The 18,141-nt window shown below is 35.7% G+C and overlaps 1 protein-coding gene across 5 annotated transcripts in view; it reads left to right on the top strand.

The window, feature by feature from the left end:
• DOP1A (DOP1 leucine zipper like protein A) overlaps nt 1-18,141 on the top strand; it is a 60,726-nt gene that overhangs the window by 28,050 nt on the left and 14,535 nt on the right. For all 5 annotated transcript variants that reach the window (XM_058021642.1, XM_058021645.1, XM_058021643.1 and 2 more), the window contains 15 exons: nt 114-228; nt 652-681; nt 1,092-1,325; nt 3,757-4,381; nt 7,244-7,518; nt 8,143-8,295; nt 10,296-10,396; nt 11,686-11,945; nt 12,633-14,640; nt 14,740-14,851; nt 15,729-15,911; nt 16,199-16,324; nt 16,654-16,788; nt 17,094-17,149; nt 17,635-17,739. In XM_058021642.1, coding sequence (XP_057877625.1) covers nt 114-228; nt 652-681; nt 1,092-1,325; nt 3,757-4,381; nt 7,244-7,518; nt 8,143-8,295; nt 10,296-10,396; nt 11,686-11,945; nt 12,633-14,640; nt 14,740-14,851; nt 15,729-15,911; nt 16,199-16,324; nt 16,654-16,788; nt 17,094-17,149; nt 17,635-17,739 — 4,518 coding nt within the window. The remainder of the gene's footprint in view (nt 1-113; nt 229-651; nt 682-1,091; nt 1,326-3,756; nt 4,382-7,243; nt 7,519-8,142; nt 8,296-10,295; nt 10,397-11,685; nt 11,946-12,632; nt 14,641-14,739; nt 14,852-15,728; nt 15,912-16,198; nt 16,325-16,653; nt 16,789-17,093; nt 17,150-17,634; nt 17,740-18,141) is intronic.

Raw genomic sequence — 18,141 nt, 5'->3', positions numbered from 1 at the left:
TATTGGTTTATAGTGATTATCACCCAATATATATAGCTTTGCATTAAGTTACAGAAATATGGTCAATGTAAGGGGAATGAAAAATATTGTGAAACTCCATTTGAATTTTCCAGGAGGACTTTACATGCCAGACTTCAAACTGGGCCTGGAGGTGATAGTGAGCAATCTGAGTTACCTCTGACAAATTTCTGCTTGTTAGTGGATTTTTTGTTGGATATTGTTTCTTTGGTAAGAATTCCTTTATTCATTATTAACATTGGGATTCAGTATATTTATGGTCTGCAGAAATACTATATATACTTTATTGATTGATTTTCCTGAAAATATATTGACATAAATTGACATTAAAAGAAGTTTTTGGTTCATTGTATGATTCTTGGTAGACTGGTTAGACATAACTGAAATGGGTTTTATGATGCTTATAACTGAAAATTTTAATCTGTCCTCATTTTCTTTTCTGTGTATTCATTGCAGGTATAGTCTTTTGTAGTTTGATATGCTAGTTTGAAAGTGCAGCTTTCTTTTAAGGATCTTTTAAATGTCATAAGATGTATCTTCTTTTTCTGTTGTCATTGCTTAATGTAGCAAAGACTGTTGGAACTGTTTTTCTATAGCTGTCTTTCCTCAATTCTTTGCTTTCTCATTTCAAAGCCTACTAGAAGTATGAGAGTGCTGTGTCAGGTATGGCAATCAGCCTGTTCTTCCTTTAGCTCTTTACTTGTTTATCTTTCATTCTTAAACTTTTATCTTAAGATTAATAAAGTAATAGTAGCATTCTTCAGCCTTCTTATGATGTTTTTAAATGTATTTGTTGTATAATGAACCATATGTGCTAGTTTGAAAAAGAGCTAAATATATTTCTATTTGTTTGTTACCCAACTTTAAAGTTAATTTTATAAGTATTTTTTAGTAAAGCATGTATTTCTTATTCATGGATATTAAGATGTTAATTTTCCTTTTTCCATGTTCAGTATGTTTAGAACAGAGTTAAGCAATGATAGGTAGCTCAGTTATAGAAAATAAATTTCAGGATGGAATTTGGTGTGACAATTAACAAGTTTTTATTATTACTTTACTACTCCTATTACTAGGAGACTTACATTGAAATACAGACTGAACACTTGCCTCAGCTGTTGCTCAGGATGATTTCTGCATTGACAAGCCATCTTCAGACTTTACACTTGTCTGAGCTTACTGATTCTCTCAGACTCTGCTCAAAGATCCTTAGTAAGGTTCAGCCTCCATTACTCTCTGCTGGTACAGATGGTATCCTGCAGCTTCCTACTGGACAGAGCAGCTCTATCAAAGAATGGGAAAATAAAAAGGTAACTGATTGGGTTTTGCAGCATCTTGCACAATTGCTTCTTATGTGGAAAAAATAAAGGAGTTTTTTACAGCCTGTGTTGAACACCCTACAAGTCTTTGATTAGATTTAGATATCACAATATATGTGAAACCTAGGTAATCAAAATAACTCATAATTGTGGTAAAATTTCTGATTCTTAGGGTTTTTTACCCAGATTTAATACTATACATGTATAAATCACTTCAGAATCAGGGCCTAAGAAACAACTAATCAACTAAAGTTTGTAAAGCACATCAAGAGTATCATGAAGCAAAATAACAGGACTGAAAAGAATTCATCATTTTGGTTACGTATCAGGCATATGTAAATTCTCCTCTCCCCCAATTTATGTGCATTGGTTTAATACCCATCACATATTTAACTGTCACTGTGAAGTTCTTAGAATAATGTATTAAAGAAATAAAATAAACCAGCCAGCAGCTATTTCTCTTTTATCTTGGTCCACTTTGTTCTATGCAGCCATGGCTATGTGAGGTATGTTAAGTGACATGCCCTGAAATCCTTGTTTTCCAGCTGAAGAAACTTAAGGAACATCATAGAATAAATTAGGTTGGAAGTGACAGTTGCAGGGCACTGCTAAAAGCAGGGCTGATTTCAAAGTTAGGTTTTATTTTAAAGCTAGGTCATGTCACTCTGGATCATATTTGTCTTAATTTTGAATATTTCCAAGGATGAAGTTACCATGACTTCTCTGTACAGCTTGTTTGTTTGGAGTTAATTAATCAGAATTTCCAGTGTTGATGCTTGTGTTGGTTGCCTTGTGTTCTTTCACTGTGGATTTCTGAGCATATCTCCATCTTTTCAGCTGCCTAATGGGAACTCACAGAGAGCAATAGAGCCTCTTCAAACCCTCCACAGCTTTTAGCATTCTTTTAAACCAAGTAAATCCAAATCTCTGAGCATCCCTTCAATGTCAGGAGCACCTGTGGTGACTTTGCATTGGGCATACTCAGTACATCAGAGTTTCCTTTGTACTAATGAGTGCAGAATTGGATAAAATATTCTGCTTGTGGACCTAAAATTGTTTAGAGGGGACTAATTACTTCCCTTCATTTGGTGATAGTACTTCTGCTGATACAGTCCGAGATGTGGCTGGTCTGCTTCACCAAAGGAGTCCACTGCTGGCTCACATTCCCATTGTCAATTAGGACTCCACCATCCTTTATTCAGAATCCTATCCTTAGTCTCTCTAGCTAATTGATACCTGCCTTGTTTTGTTCTTTTGGGGTTTTGGTTTTGTTTTTAGTTTGTTGCCTTTTTTTTTTTAAATAAAGCCTGTTTTAATTGAATGATATTGCCCTTTGAACTTTCAGTGGCCTTCTGCTTCCAATTACAACTGTCTCATACATGGCCATGGTTTCTCTGAAGAGATAGTGAAATGATTTGCCATGCTTCTAATCACTTTTAGATTGTATTTTGTAAAATTGGGTCATCATTTATGTCTCTTCAAGCTTTCTAGTATGCAACTTTCACTGTTTTCTGTGGTAATATCTCAAATTTCCATTCTTATTCCATCTCTGGTAAAGCAAGACATTATTCACTGTAAATAATAATGTCACTGTTTTTATTTATTAATGAAAAAGTTTTTCATATTATTACTTAAGGTTCAAGTTCTGTATTTAGCACAGGTAGTGATTAGAGTCAAAACAACTTCTGGGCCTGTTGGGTCTCAATCAACATCTGCCATTGCTGGTAAAATGCAGGATTAGAAGTAAGTGGGCAGGTGCATTTAGGGCCACTGACTGATGCATTTCTATTCCAGTTGTTTTCCTACCTCACATTCTTATCAGGAAGCAAACACTATACTGCCAGTTACTATGACTGTAGAGGGCTAGAGCAGTGCAAAAAGCCACTGTGGGTGCTTTTTCTGAGCAAAAGCCATTCATCTATTTATGCATATTCTGAATTATAAGGAATTAAGGTCATGAAGAACTGTTGTTGTTGTGGCAACCTCTCTTATGCATTTTGAGGAGATAATTTATTTTCTTTGTAGTTGCAAATGATTAGTAGTTTTTAAATGAAATTTTATATATTTTTGTAATTATAACTTTGTATTTGATGATTTATGATGCTGCATAAATTAATAATACCCATGCCTATGTATTTCAGCATTCTTTCATAATAGAGTAGACATAGTTATGATATGAAGAAAATGTTAAAACCAATAACATTTAAATATTTTTCTTGATAAACAATTTTTTTTAATGTTAGCTTAGTCTGGCAGGCTCACAGAAACACCGAATATAATTTTGCATAAAATGTATTTGTATGAATACATTTAAAACTCTGGAATAAAATTGTTGCTCTCAAATGAAGACACTCATAAATATTGTTTTGCTAAGACCTAAATAACCTATTTTGAACAGTCATTAAACTTTTATATTGCTCAGGTGCCATCAGTGTCACTTGAAAATCCTAATGATGTGTTTGAAGATGGTGAAAATCCTCCAAGCAGTCGATCATCAGAAAGTGGATTCACTGAGTTTGTACAGTACCAGGCAGATACAACTGATGACATTGACAGAGCACTGAATGAAGGTCACAGTGCACCTGGCATCCCTATTGTTGGTAGCACATCCTCAGAGACTGAGACAGCATCAACTGTGGGTTCTGAGGAGACCATTGTGCAGCCTCCTTCCATAATGACACAGGGGACAGCAACTCGCAGTGGGAAAACAATCCAAAAGACTGCAATGCAGTGCTGTTTGGAATATGTCCAACAGTTTTTAACCAGATTTATCAACCTGTATATCATTCAGAATAATTCCTTGTCTCAGCCCTTAGCGGCAGAGCTTCCAGTAGATCCCACTAGAGCACAAGGACAGGGCACAAAATGGGACAGAGAATCACAAGATGATGCTAAGGTGAAGAAAACAACCAAGAAGAAAACACCAAAAGAATACCTTCCTGCCTTCATTGCTGCTTGTCAGCTCTACCTTGAATGTTCGAGCTTTCCCGTTTACATTGCTGAGGGAAACCGCACTTCAGAGCTACATCCTGGGAAGCCTGAAGTTGGTAAGCTGCACTCTCATTTGTTCTTTGTTTTTTAAATAATCATTTTTATATTTCTGCCAAAAAATTTAATGTAATACTATTGTGTTTTGTGTGTGTTATTGTTTGCTGTTCCTTTCAGAAATCAAAGTTTTCTTCTGTGTCAACTAGTTTGTTTGCAAAGTAAATTATTTTCTCATAGATTTTTAAGAATATTGCTGGCATGGAATTTGACAGTAATTAATGTTGGGGTGAAAAATATAAATTAGGCTAACTGAAGCCTGTGAGTAGAATCTATATTGTTGAGTCTTCCTCTTTACTGTATGGATCCACAATGTTTTCTTTGTCATATTGCAATACCCACAGCTCACATCAAATATGTTTTTAGCTTCCTTTAATCAGTTCTGGATTGATGTGCACATTGTTCACTTTGGCAATACATGGAAATTGTAAGCTACTGACCAATAAAAATCATACCAGCTAAGAAATATAATTAATCCTACTTTGCTCCTATGAAAGGCTCAGTTCTTGCAAAAAATTCTTCTATAATTGCATTAAGAAACAAACATGATCAATTTTAGTGAGGTATGGATGTGTTCACAGATGGATGACACTGTTCAGGTACAGACATGATTAAATCACTGAGTTATGGATTACTGTAAATTGTGACATTTTAGAATGAACAATTTTACAGTTTGTAAAGTCTTCAGTTTACAGTTCCAAGTTTAGATCCACTTCTGATCTGCAGTCTGAGAGTTGCTTCTTAGAATGTTTTCATGGTGGATATGCTTGGAACATGCAAGAAATAGTAACACTAATTTTGTCTAATGTCACAGTCATCTCTGGTTTTATTTTTTTCTAGGAAATTTCCTAGTTGCAACTTTTTGTTCTTATTTAAAATTTTCAAATCAAGACTAAGTGGTGAGCAGTGCTTGGAGATGAGTAGTTTCTTTGGTTTTGGAAGCCAGCTTGTAAATTTAACATGACTGCTTCTGTTTTTGTGGTTTTTAAGATGTGTTGTTTATGTCTTCATTATAGGCCGGAGCAGAGCATATATGTGACTTTGTAACATCCAGACATACAAAATTTTTGTCAGTTGAAGGCAGCTTGGTTATAGCTGTTTATTAGTTATGAGCGTGACAACGGCAAAGATCTGGTACCCTTTATAAAATATCTATCTCAGAATATTTGTGCTTTTATATCATGACCCTGAAAATGCTAGATGTTTATTTATTTATTTCTCCCAAACAGCCTACAAATGAGTGTTGTGTCCAAAGACTAAAATGTCAGCTGTTTGCTTATTACTTTTTGGTGCACATAGCACTTGCTTATTGCTGCCTTGTGCTCTGTAGAGCAGAGAGCCTGTAGAGCTTGAGTACTGTGTGTCTTGTGTGAGGGCAGTGCTTCTAGGAATCCCTTTCACTTTTGGTAAATGCCTTGGATTTGTGTTTCTTGTTCATCATCTGAACCTTCCTATTTGTGAGTTATCATTTGCAGTCTATTAAACAGTGTAACTTTGAGGAATAAGCATCAGTTGTAGGTGGGTAAAACCAACAGGAAGGATTTTGTTTCAAATGTAAACATCTGTTGTATAGAATGTCAGGGCAGATGGGAATAGTGCTGGGCCTACTTCCCATAACAGAGAATTGCCCTGGAACAGAGAATGGAAGAAGGCAGTTTCCATAATTCTCACACTATCCTATCTGTTGATATGAGGCTTTTGTACTGCAGAAGAGGCTGTGTTTGTTGAAGGGTTCCTAAATTTGGAATGATATGACCCTATAGCTCTTAATCACTGGTCAGTCTGTTTATTTGAAGGAGACAAGTTAATCTGATATTTAATATAATTGTCCTTTAATTCTACAGTATGCCTAATTTCTCAGCTATCTTTATTGAAGAAATTAAAAAGAGAATTGAGTGAAGCTGAAAACTATGGTTGTATCTGTACACTCTAGAATACAATATGGAAATGTTAGGTATATTTAGACTCCAGTGGAGCTGTGGCTATAAATTAGAAATTGCATCATTCTTCTCTTGATTCTAAAAGGGTTCTGTATTTGTGCCTATTAAATAACACTTCTTCACTTGTGTCTGGTTCTGGTTATATTTGCCTTTTTGGGAACATGATCAATAGAGTCCTTCTGAAGTTTTAAGAGAAGTTAGTTTGGTATCTCTAAAATAAAAGGATGCAATATTCACTTGGAGAGTTGACTGTGAACTTTAGAGAAAGACACTTCCAGTATCAACCTAGAGTATGGCTTGATAAAGTGAGAGGGCAGTAAAAAGGGGGAAGCAACCACCTACAGTGAAAACAGAGTATGGTCTAATGGATCATAGCTCTGCACCAAACCGTTAATTTTCACAGAGACTTCTATTTTTAAAATGTTGCCAGGCAAATCTATTTTTGTCAAATTAAAATTAGTCTGCATGTATATAATATATTTTATTATCCTAGGCTCTTTAAATATATTACAGAATTATTCCAGACTACTATCTAGGGTGTTAAGAGGGTCGACCTTTGCAGGTTCCTGATTGCTGGTGAAGAATTTTGTGAAGAAGTGAATGAAAGGATGTTCTAACTACTGAAAGTCCAGTTTTGTCTGAAGTAGGAAATCATCTGAATGCATTTCTACAAAATTTTTCTCTTTCTTGTTAAAATCTTTCTATTAATTTTTGATTACTAAATGTTTGAAGTGATGCAGTATTGCATTCTTAACTGGATTATTTTTAAGGTACATCAGGAAGTATCTTCCTCTTGCATTTTCCTAAATGGACAGGTTAAAATATGAAGGGACAATTGCACATATATAGTTATGGAATACAAGAGGAAAGTTCCATAATATTTAGATTGTTAAATAAATGCATAATCTGTGATTTTTGTTTCAGACTGTGAACAAGTACAGCCTCCACTGTGGCTACAGACTTTAATGAATGCTTGCAAGCAGGCAAGCAATTTCAGTGTTCAGGGTGTCACTATTTCCCTCGTGATGGACTTGGTTGGATTGACTCAATCTGTTGCTCTTGTCACTGGAGAAAATCTGAACAGTGTGGAAACTGCTCAGCCTCTTAGTCCTAACCAGGGGAGAGTGGCTGTTGTCATCAGACCTCCTCTTACTCAAGGCAATCTGAGATATATGGCTGAAAAGACAGACTTCTTCAAGGTTAGATGCAGTATCTCATTGCTGTTTTCTTTAGACTTTTTCTGTCTGGTGAAGAATAAGTCTTGGCCCCTTTACCATCCTTGATATGCTAAACCAAATTTTCTTACTGAATATTTTGATAACATTTATAACCTGTGTTAGAATCTATATGAAATACACAGTAAGTTTTCTTCCTGCTATTCTCTTACTGACCACTTGTGTGAAAATCCTTTAATTGAATAGTTTAAAGATATAAACGAAACCTGATTGAATAGCAGCATTAATCAGCAAAGGTATAAAACTGGGATGTGCATAATGTAGGGCTATGTAAACAATTTTTGCATGTATGTAATTCATGTAAGAAATCTTTTACAAAAGATAATCAGCAGCAGGTTATATTATGTAGTTAATTATATTTCAATGAAAATTTATTTCTGTTCTGACTTCTTAACAGGAGTTGTTTTTGTAGTAAGTTATTGCAGTGTTCTGAACAAGTCCTTCTGTTCATACAAGGGGAACCATTTTACAGATTGCCTCTTGGTCACAGGTGTCATCAGATGTGATGTCTCCCATTGTTGCATGGAGCAGAACAAGGCATGATAGTCATTCATTTGTCTCTTGCAACTTTTCTTTTCATGTACAAAGCATATAGCTTTAACTCTTTGGGACCAGCTGGGTGATGGAACTCCTCAGCATCATCAGAAGAGTGTGGAGCTCTTCTACCAGCTGCACAACCTCGTGCCATCTTCCAGCATTTGTGAAGATGTTATTAGTCAGCAGCTGACTCACAGAGACAAGGCAAGTTGCTCATGTATTCACTTAAAGATGAGTAAAGTATATACAGAAATATATTTAGATAAAGGACCCTTCAGAGGAGGGTATGAATAACTTCAATATTGAAAGAAATATTTCCTTATATTGTTTCAAAAGTTACTTTAGGTCTGTGATGAGTCTCTAGTTCCATGCTAGGCAACAGAGGTTTTTCACCATTCAGCAACAGACTTATGCAGGAGACTTTCTCTCTTATCAAGGTCATGTGATGCTTCCCAATACTAAAAGCATATGCTTAGTTTTTGCTGTTGTTAGTAGGAGTTCTTGTCATGACAGGTACTTTTTTTTTTTCCTCACCTAGAAATTTGTTTCACATAGAGGCTGTCAATTTGACATTCAACTTGAGACCTGTGTATTGCTTTAAATTTCAGGTATATGAGCAATTTTCACAGCTGCAACAGTATGAATAGAAGGGAATTACTTGCTCACATATTCTAGCTACTCATGGTTTTGTGACTTCAGGAGTGCTTACATTTTTGCCATTCTAACAGAGTTACCAGGTCAAGAAGAGTGAATGTGAGCCAGTCTGTCAATCAGTGCAGTTCACAGCTTGCCATATTGTTGAAATTGGTGATGATTTTTAGTGTCACTTAGGCTGCTCTGTAAACTGCTGTGACTGTGGATGTAGAACTTGCTTATTTCTGCCTACCTTCTGGAGAAAGCAGTAATTTCTTACATCTTCACAGCATGGATTGCAAGGGCTTGCATGGAATCATCTCAATGTCTTTGGGAATTGGTATTTTCACTCTATTCAATTACTGTCAGTGTATTATTTTGTGTAACTGTATGCATTTTGCAGTAGTCTTGTGGATTATTTTCCTGTGAGAAACATATTTTTCTAAATACAAGTGATGATGTCTCTTTTGGTTTTTGTTTTTGGTGTGGAGAGGTTGTTCTTTTTTTAGTTTATTTAACATGAACTGTTTGGTTTTTTCGTAATTTTCATAGCTTTTACCTGAAGTTTCCATTATTGTGGCAGATATTGGATAGATAAGAAGCTGTTGCAAAGCTTCTTAAGTTTTATGATGTAAACTCAGTCTGGAAGTAGGTCAGATTGTTAGTGGTTTCAACATTTTTTAGTTTTGTCTAATTTTGGTTAAAGGTACAAATACCTACAGTTCATGTCCTATAACCATATATTCTAACAACAAACAAGTGAAAGTCTTTGTCCTCGTGTCTTTGCTTATCATTTAGTAATTTAGTTTAAGCCCTTAGAATACTTGAAGTAATTTTGATTATTTATTTGATGTAATTGTCCTGATTGCTGTGCTTTGTTCACTCTTACTAAGGCTTACTAGCTTCCTTGTCTTTTTGGATGAAGCTGTTTTTATACATGTGTTCAAGTCATATCATGACATTTACTGTTGTTTGCAGCCTTGCTGGAATAACTCTTTGCCTGGATCAGCCTCAGTAAAGAGAGAAACAGAGAAATTGTTACTTTATACCATTTTTACCATTAAATACCCTGAGCTGGACTTCAGTGATCCTTGTAGGTCCCTCCTAACTCAGGATATTCTATGATATTCTGCATATTATTGCTATGACTGTATTAGTCATTATGAATCCTTTGGGCAGTAAGCATGTCCTATTTGTCCTATTTGTTCCAGAGTTAAATTTACACGTTAGTGAAGAGCTCAATCTACATATCTAGCTAGAAAATTATTCTGTTTCTTTCTAGTATGGCAGTAATGGAATCAAAATAAGTTGAATAGAAAGAGACAGGGTAAACTTTAAAACTAAGGCAAGATGGAGATAGGAGAGAATCCTTTCATGGTACTTAATTGCTCATAGGCACCTATTGTTGGCTTCTACAGCTTTTAAGATTAAAAAATAGTTCTTTAACACATAATCAAAGAAGTAAATTTCATTATATCTTATATCATTTAGGATGTTGTATGACTTTCTTTTTCCAGTTCTTACCAGAAGTTTTACATTCTGACAGAGCTAACTTATGGTTTGGTTCACAGAAAGTAAGAATGGAAGCTCATGCCAAGTTTGCAGTGCTATGGCATCTCACACGAGACCTTCATATTAACAAATCTTCTTCCTTTGGCCGCACCTTTGACAGGTTGGTGATTGCAAGTCTGATTCAGTTGAAATAACTTTACTCCAAAATCTTTGATGGTATTATATGGGCAACATAGGGCATTGAAAAACTGAAGAACTACAGTGTAGATGTGAGAGGAAGGAAGAAGGACAAAAAATGAATTTGTGGACAAGAATTTGTGTTAGACAAAATTGTTTTCACAGTGATGACTATGTAAGCTGTAAATTTTTCCTGGAAGGTATAAAGAGTGTGGAGAAGGAATGGCGACAATATTCATTGACCATCACTGTAGTTAAAATCACTGTGGTGTATATTGAGTTTAATGTCTGAGTTCTTGCTGTGTTTTGATAAATACAGGAGCAGGCGAAGGAAAACAACCGAGAATTGAATTATGTTATGTAGAAAGTAACAATAAAGCTAAAAAAAAAAAAACTTCAAAACCCAATAGCAAGCAAGTGCTAAAACATGAGTTTTTTTGTTTAATCTGTGTTTTGTGTAAGAGGTCATTTATGGCAAGCAGCAGAGGATTTCTGTTTTGTGTTCTGGTATTGGACTACTTTCCTAGAAAAGACTGAAGATCTGGACTCTGAACTGCTCGTGTCTTCCTCAGCTAGCACAAATGTTGTGGAAAAGCGTTTATTTAGATTTTGTATTGCATGCTTAGCTGTAAGATGTAGAGTAAAAAGTTTATTTCTGTATCTTATGCTGTCACTCATTGCATAAATGGTGATAAATTCTGTGCATACAGCTAAAAGCTTATGAACATGTACTGCTGGGGAATGTAAAACAGTAGGTAAAATTCAGAGACCACTATATATATTGTTTTTCCATGTCTGAAAAGGATTCTCAAGGCTAAAACTGTTAAAAGAAGAAAATAATGCTTGTAGGAACTGCTGAATTGTCAAGTATATTTCTCCTCTCTGTTCTTGAAGACAAGATCTTTGAATGTTTTATTTTCCATATATCCTTGTGAATTGGCTTTTAAAATTGTATATTTTTAATGGCATACCACTTACAAGACAATAAAGGCTTGTTATGCAAATAGCTGTACAAATACTTGATCTTGCTACTATTAGAGCAACTGCTAAAAGTGACTTTGTTACTAGCTCTTCCTGCCCATTCCTTCATTGGACTAGACTAAAAATATAAAGAGCAGGTTCAAAGTTTTGATTCCAAAGAAAATACTGCTTTGTATGGAGAAGAGACAGGAGTATGTACTGGCATTAAGTATGTCATGTATGAGATTAAAATGGGATTACTCTGTGAGTAGTGTACAATATCCACCAGATTGTTTCTTCTTTCCATTCTAGATCTTTGTTTATCATGCTGGACAGCCTCAATAGCTTGGATGGTTCTACTTGGTCAGTGGGACAAGCCTGGTTAAATCAAGTGCTTCAAAGACATGATATTGCAAGAGTTCTTGAACCTTTGCTCCTACTGCTTCTCCATCCAAAAACTCAGCGAGTGTCAGTTCAGAGAGTTCAGGCTGAATGTTACTGGACTAAATCTCCCAATCACCCTGAAGAAGAAAATGAAAAGCAGTTCATGCAGAAGTTCAGCTGTGCTGATGGTATGTACACAAGAAGCCTGTAGGAAGTTTCTTAATTTCTTTGCTTGCTGTTTACATGCAATGTTGAAGTCATAGTAGAAATTTTTGGGGGTAACTGAAAAAAGTGTTGGAACAACTATGGCTTATATTTGCATTTGTGTGTATTTTCCTAATTCAAGTTTGTGTGCCCCAGGTACTGTTTAAAGTTGTATTGTTTTTATATTAAAATGATATGCAAGTATTTTAATGCAGAGCATTTTGTTACATCTTACTGAGACTTGGTAGAACATAAGAATATGGCTTGATGGTTAACCAATAAATTAAACATTTTTATGAATGACATGGGGCTGGCTGAAAACGTATCAATAAGTTTTGAAGGTGTTTGCATGTAATGCATAATTTTAGTTTAGAATTTACTAATTCTATTTCTCATGAAAACAAAAGCAGATAAGACTGCATAATGTTTGACAGAGAATTATGTTGTTTTGCTAAGGTGTACTGCTAAAACAATTTTGCTTCGTTTTTGTGAACTTGTCATTTACTTATTGAGGTATTTTTTCTTCTGTGAAATAGAAAGATACTATTTACCATCCTTCATGCCTTCATGATTTGAAGTCTTAATAATAGTTTAAATTCTAAATTTTAATTCTGAATTCTTATTCTGAAGAACAAAATCTCATATGTATACATTTTTTTGTGTTCTTCAAGCATTCTCCCACGTGCCTGTAAGTCAAGAACAACTTATTATACCTAAAGAAGGCAATGAGAAGCAACTTGGTGTGGATGAAATGGAGAACTTCAGCCTGACCGTCAATCCTCTGAGTGACAGGCTTTCCTTGTTAAGTACCAGCAGTGAGACCATACCAATGGTTGTGTCTGATTTTGACCTTCCTGATCATCAGGCTGAAATACTGCAGAGTTCTGACTCTGGCTGTTCTCAGTCATCTGCTGGAGACAGCATCAGTTATGAAGTGGAAACAGAAAGCCTGAGTGCTCAAGATAGCTCTCAGACTCTAAAAGAAGACTCACCTGATGAAATCGTGCAACAAGTGGTTACAGATCTTATATGCCAAGTTGTAAGTGGTCTTGGAGAAGAAGTTGAACCAGTTAAAGAGAGCCTGCACTCTGAGGATGCTTCATGTAAATACAGCTCATTGGAAAGCTCTGTAGAAGTTACAAAAAGTGATGATCAAAATATTCAAAGTAGCCAAAGTAGTTTACTTAGTAATGACAGCTCACAGTTACTATCAGCCTCAACTGAAACTGGACTTGAGAGCTTAGGAGATGAAATGTCAAGAAATAACTCTTCACCTTGTATTGCAGAAAGCCAGCAATCCTTCTCTGATCTAACTCTTTCTTCCACTGAATCAAAGTCTAGAAAACATAGCCACAGTAGTATTCAGTTCAGCTTTAAAGGAAAGCAACCAGAAAAAATGTCAGAAAAAGAAACAATTGTTAAAGAGGCTGGTAAGCAACCAGGTGCAAAACCTAAGGTAAAAATAGCCAAAAAGAAAGATGAAGAGAAGAAGAAAGCACAAACAGAAAAGCTTAAACAAACTAATGTCTTCTTTAGTGATGGTCTTGATTTAGAAAATTGGTACAGTTGTGGAGAGGGAGAAATTTCAGAAATAGAAAGTGATGTTGGATCCCCAGGAATGCGAAAATCTCCTAACTTCAATATTCATCCACTGTATCAACACGTGCTGCTTTATCTCCAGTTGTACGACTCTTCAAGGACATTGTATGCTTTTTCTGCAATTAAGGCAATTCTGAAAACAAATCCTTCAGCTTTTGTAAGTGCCATCTCCACTACCAGTGTCAACAATGCATACACTCCTCAGCTTTCATTGCTCCAAAATCTTCTAGCTAGGCATCGAATATCTGTAATGGGCAAGGATTTCTATAGTCACATCCCAGTGGATTCTAACCATAACTTTCGGAGCTCTATGTACATAGAAATTCTCATCTCCTTGTGTCTGTACTACATGCGGAGCCATTATCCAACTCACGTTAAAGTAACCTCACAAGACCTCATAGGAAACCGCAACATGCAGATGATGAGTATAGAAATTCTGACACTCCTCTTTGCTGAGCTGGCAAAAGTGATAGAAAGCTCTGCCAAGGGCTTTCCTAGTTTTATTTCAGACATGTTGTCCAAGTGCAAGGTTCAGAAGGTGATCCTGCATTGTCTGCTGTCTTCTATCTTCAGTGCCCAGAAATGGCACAGTGAAAAGATAGCTGGAAAAAACATAGTGGCTGTAGAAGAAGGCTTCTCTGAAGACAGCCTTATAAATTTTTCTGAGGATGAATTTGACAATGGTAGTACTCTGCAGTCACAACTTCTGAAAGTACTTCAGCGGCTGATTGTGCTGGAACACAGAGTAATGACTGTGCCTGAGGAAAATGAAACGGTGTTTGACTTTGTCATAACAGACCTGGAGCACATTGGTCCCCAGCAGCCGATGACTTCTCTGCAGTATTTGCATTCCCAGCCAATAACCTGCCAAGGCATGTTTCTGTGTGCAGTGATACGAGCTTTGCATCAGCACTGTGCCTGTAAAATGCATCCCCAGTGGATTGGCCTTATCACTTCTACGTTGCCTTACATGGGAAAAGTTCTTCAAAGGGTGGTTGTTTCAGTGACTCTTCAGCTCTGCAGGAACTTGGATAATTTAATTCAGCAGTATAAATATGAAACTGGATTATCTGATAATAGGTATGTGTATGTAGAGGTATAATTTTTTAACTGAATTTGATTGTTTTGAATTACTCTGCTGTCAGACTAACTCATTTAAAAAAATTACTCTTCTTTTAGGCCTCTCTGGATGGCATCAGTCACTCCCCCAGATATGATTCTCACTTTATTAGAAGGGATCACAACAATAATTCATTACTGCCTCCTGGATCCATCTACACAGTATCATCAGGTGAACTTATCTGGGTGTCTGAGACATTTCTAGGCAATTCATGTCAAATCAAGGACTGTGATTATATTAGCAGTTATGAAGATCTGGATGACAAAAATAACAAATATATTGTCTTAGCTATAAATATGGGGGTTTATTGATGATACAAACAGAAAAACACGTTTTCTTTGGATGATACTTTTAAGAGAATACTCTTATATTTCTTTGCTTCTTTTGGTTTTCTGTAACCCTGAAATAACGTAAGTTTAATTCCTTAACTTTAAGACCTTTAAAATTCCACTTTATACAGCTGCCTTTGTTGTGTTCACCTTGCAATATGTCTAAACATTATCCTTCTGTTCCTTCTGTATATTTACAATTTTTCTTTTTAGTCAAGCAGTAATTTTAGATCTGATATTCTGAGCATAGTGTCTGTTAAGAATTTGGTCCAGATTCCATGAGACGCTTTCGGCCTTTTTCTCAGTAATCTTGTTTTTGTGCTTTTTCACCATTCTTACACCCCTTTGCTTTGCATTCATTTGAAAGTGACTGAAAAGTGGGTTTTATTTATATAAATAAATAATTTTTCCTAGAGTATTAGCTAGACTTAAAATTCTAAAATAATTGTTTCGCAAAGGTATAGGCAGAGGATACAAAATTGATTGCTGTAGACATGAGGCCTCCCATGTTCAGAGTACATTTGATGTTGCACAACTCAATCAATAAATCCTCTATTATTTTAAAAGTCTCAAAGCTGTACATATTTGAAGAATTATTGAAAAAATTATGAAAAGGAGTTAAAGTTGAAAGCTCCCATGGTCAGTAAGTTAAAATTTTCTCTATTTTAAATATGCTGTTTATGTTCTTCTCTCTCTCCTCTCCCCTTCTCTCCCACTAGCTTTTGGTTAATGTAGATCAGAAGCATTTGGTTGAAGCACGTAATGGAATCCTCTCTATCTTGCATATGATCATGTCTTCTGTGACTTTACTGTGGAGCATCCTGCACCTTGCAGATTCTTCAGAGAAAACTACTGCTGCTGCTGCTGCATCCATCACCACTATTAACCTTGGGTCAACTAAGGTCAGAACATCAGGGATAATATCATTGAAATTGTTCGTTAATATCTTCATCAAAATAATTTCAATCCTCTTCCCTTAAATCTAAATTGAATTTTTATGCCTTTGTCCTCATCTACTCACTCACCACAAAAAATAGGCTTTTATAAATGAGTATTGTATATGCTTTTAAGCTAAAATTTATCAGTTCAGTGCAATATGTCACCTCTTTGCTTTCTGCAGAGAAAAGATTTTGAACGTAATGCTGAGGTGCTTATCTAAAAGGCTATGTGTTCTGCTTTCGTATTTCAGAATTTGAGGCAACAGATTCTGGAACTTTTGGGTCCAATTTCAATGAATCATGGTGTTCACTTCATGGCTGCTATTGCATTTGTATGGAATGAAAGAAGGCAAAACAAAAATACTTCAAGGACAAAAGTACGTTTATATTACAGTGGTCACTTCAAATAATGCTAATACTTATAAGTGATTTAGTGGTAGGAAGAAGAAAATTCAGACATTCCAGTGAAAAAAGACAATGAAGTATGGACAATATTTGCTATTCTAATTCGCAACTGTTCTGTCAGGGAGATAGGACTTTAGAATGGGATAATCTTCCTGAATTCTTCAGGGGAAGTGTAGGTGATACCAGGTCTCTAGATGAACTGTTAAGTGATAAAATTTCAATCCCATGAGGATAGCTGCCTTAGTTTTGGCATAGCCATTGTCTGTGTTGATAATCTGTGACACACATCTGGTTGTTTTAGGTTATCCCTACAGCATGTGAAGAACAACTTCTGCTGGTTGAGCTGGTTCGCTCTATCAGCGTTATGAGAACAGAGACTGTCATACAGACAGTGAAAGAAGTTCTGAAGCAGCCTCCAGCCATAGCAAAGGACAAGGTATGGAAACTCTACAGATCCTGTTGATTTATATGATGTCCTCTTGAAGCAGCTTAGAACACTGATGATATGGGTACTTCATTGACAAAGCTGAGCAGCACAATGTGAACTTTTTCACTATATCTAAGAGGTAAATGAAGTATAACTTTACAGAGGGATGTCTGAAAGGGCATTTTCAGTGTTCTATTAAATTAAGCTGTATGTTTAGGCATTGCAGTAACATTATAGCATTGTCAATTTTACCCTGGTGAGGGGAAAAAAACTCCACTTCTTTCTTATAACACAGGTTTCATATCTTTTTCTAGAAGCATCTTTCACTGGAAGTCTGCATGTTGCAGTTTTTCTATGCTTATACTCAAAGGTGAGAAAACAAACTCAATTTTACTTCTGTCATCGGGAAACAGATAATCAACTTGAATATTTTACATCTTTTTGTCATAGGATGATCAATAGCCTGTGTAATATAAATAGTGAAGAAAGAATGGGTTTGATCTGTAGGTTTGTTTAAAAAGATGGTTTATTTTGTGAGTTCCATAGTAGTGCATCACCTTTCTTCCTTCACCTAAAAATCCTGCAGGTAATCTGCCCAAAGAAAGCTGATCTTAATTGTGCTGTAACTCATTCATGCCGTTCCATCTTTGTAATGAAAAGCATCTTTTAAGAATGCTGTTCTTCTACCTTCAGCTGTTTCTTAATGAATTGATACAGCAACCTCCTATTAAAAGAAGCTCTTAGGGTGTTGATTCCAAATATCTGACAGCAGAGATGTGATGTAAAAAGAAATTGGGGGAATACCTGAGGGAGGTGATGTTCTCATCATTGAGATTGCTGCTCTCTCTCCCTTAGGATTCCAGTGACCAGCTTAGTAGACAGCTGGGCAGCGCTGCTGCTTCTGTTAAAGGATTCCATACAGGTTGGTCTTCCAGCCCCAGGACAGTTTCTCATACTTGGGTAAGTGCTTCTGATATTTGCAATTTTCAAATATGCTCAAATGTAGGTGTGTGAAATTATTCTGAAGTGTTAGTTTCTAAATCTGTCTCTTACTTTTGACTCGTAAAGTTATTGCCTGAGTTCTGTGGGTCTTATCAAATTAATTTCTTCTCTGAGGAATGGCTACATATATTAAATTTTATATTATAGTATTATATAAGCCACAACCTCACCTTAATGATTATTTCAGTGATTCAGGCTCTTTAAGCAACAGATGAAAGTTTCTGATTTTTCCTAAAAAATAACAGCAATGACTATTTCTTAGGTATTTGAAACCCACTAGAGTGGGCTGAATTCTCATCATGGAAACAGTTTGTGGACTGTTAGAAATATAACTTTGAATATATTTTCTGTATAATGCTT

The sequence above is a fragment of the Melospiza georgiana genome, chromosome 3 (assembly GCF_028018845.1).
Source record: "Melospiza georgiana isolate bMelGeo1 chromosome 3, bMelGeo1.pri, whole genome shotgun sequence".
Taxonomy (NCBI): Eukaryota; Metazoa; Chordata; class Aves; order Passeriformes; family Passerellidae; genus Melospiza; species Melospiza georgiana.
The sequence above is the reverse complement of the archived record's forward strand: the minus strand, read 5'-3'. Positions and strand labels throughout refer to the sequence as shown.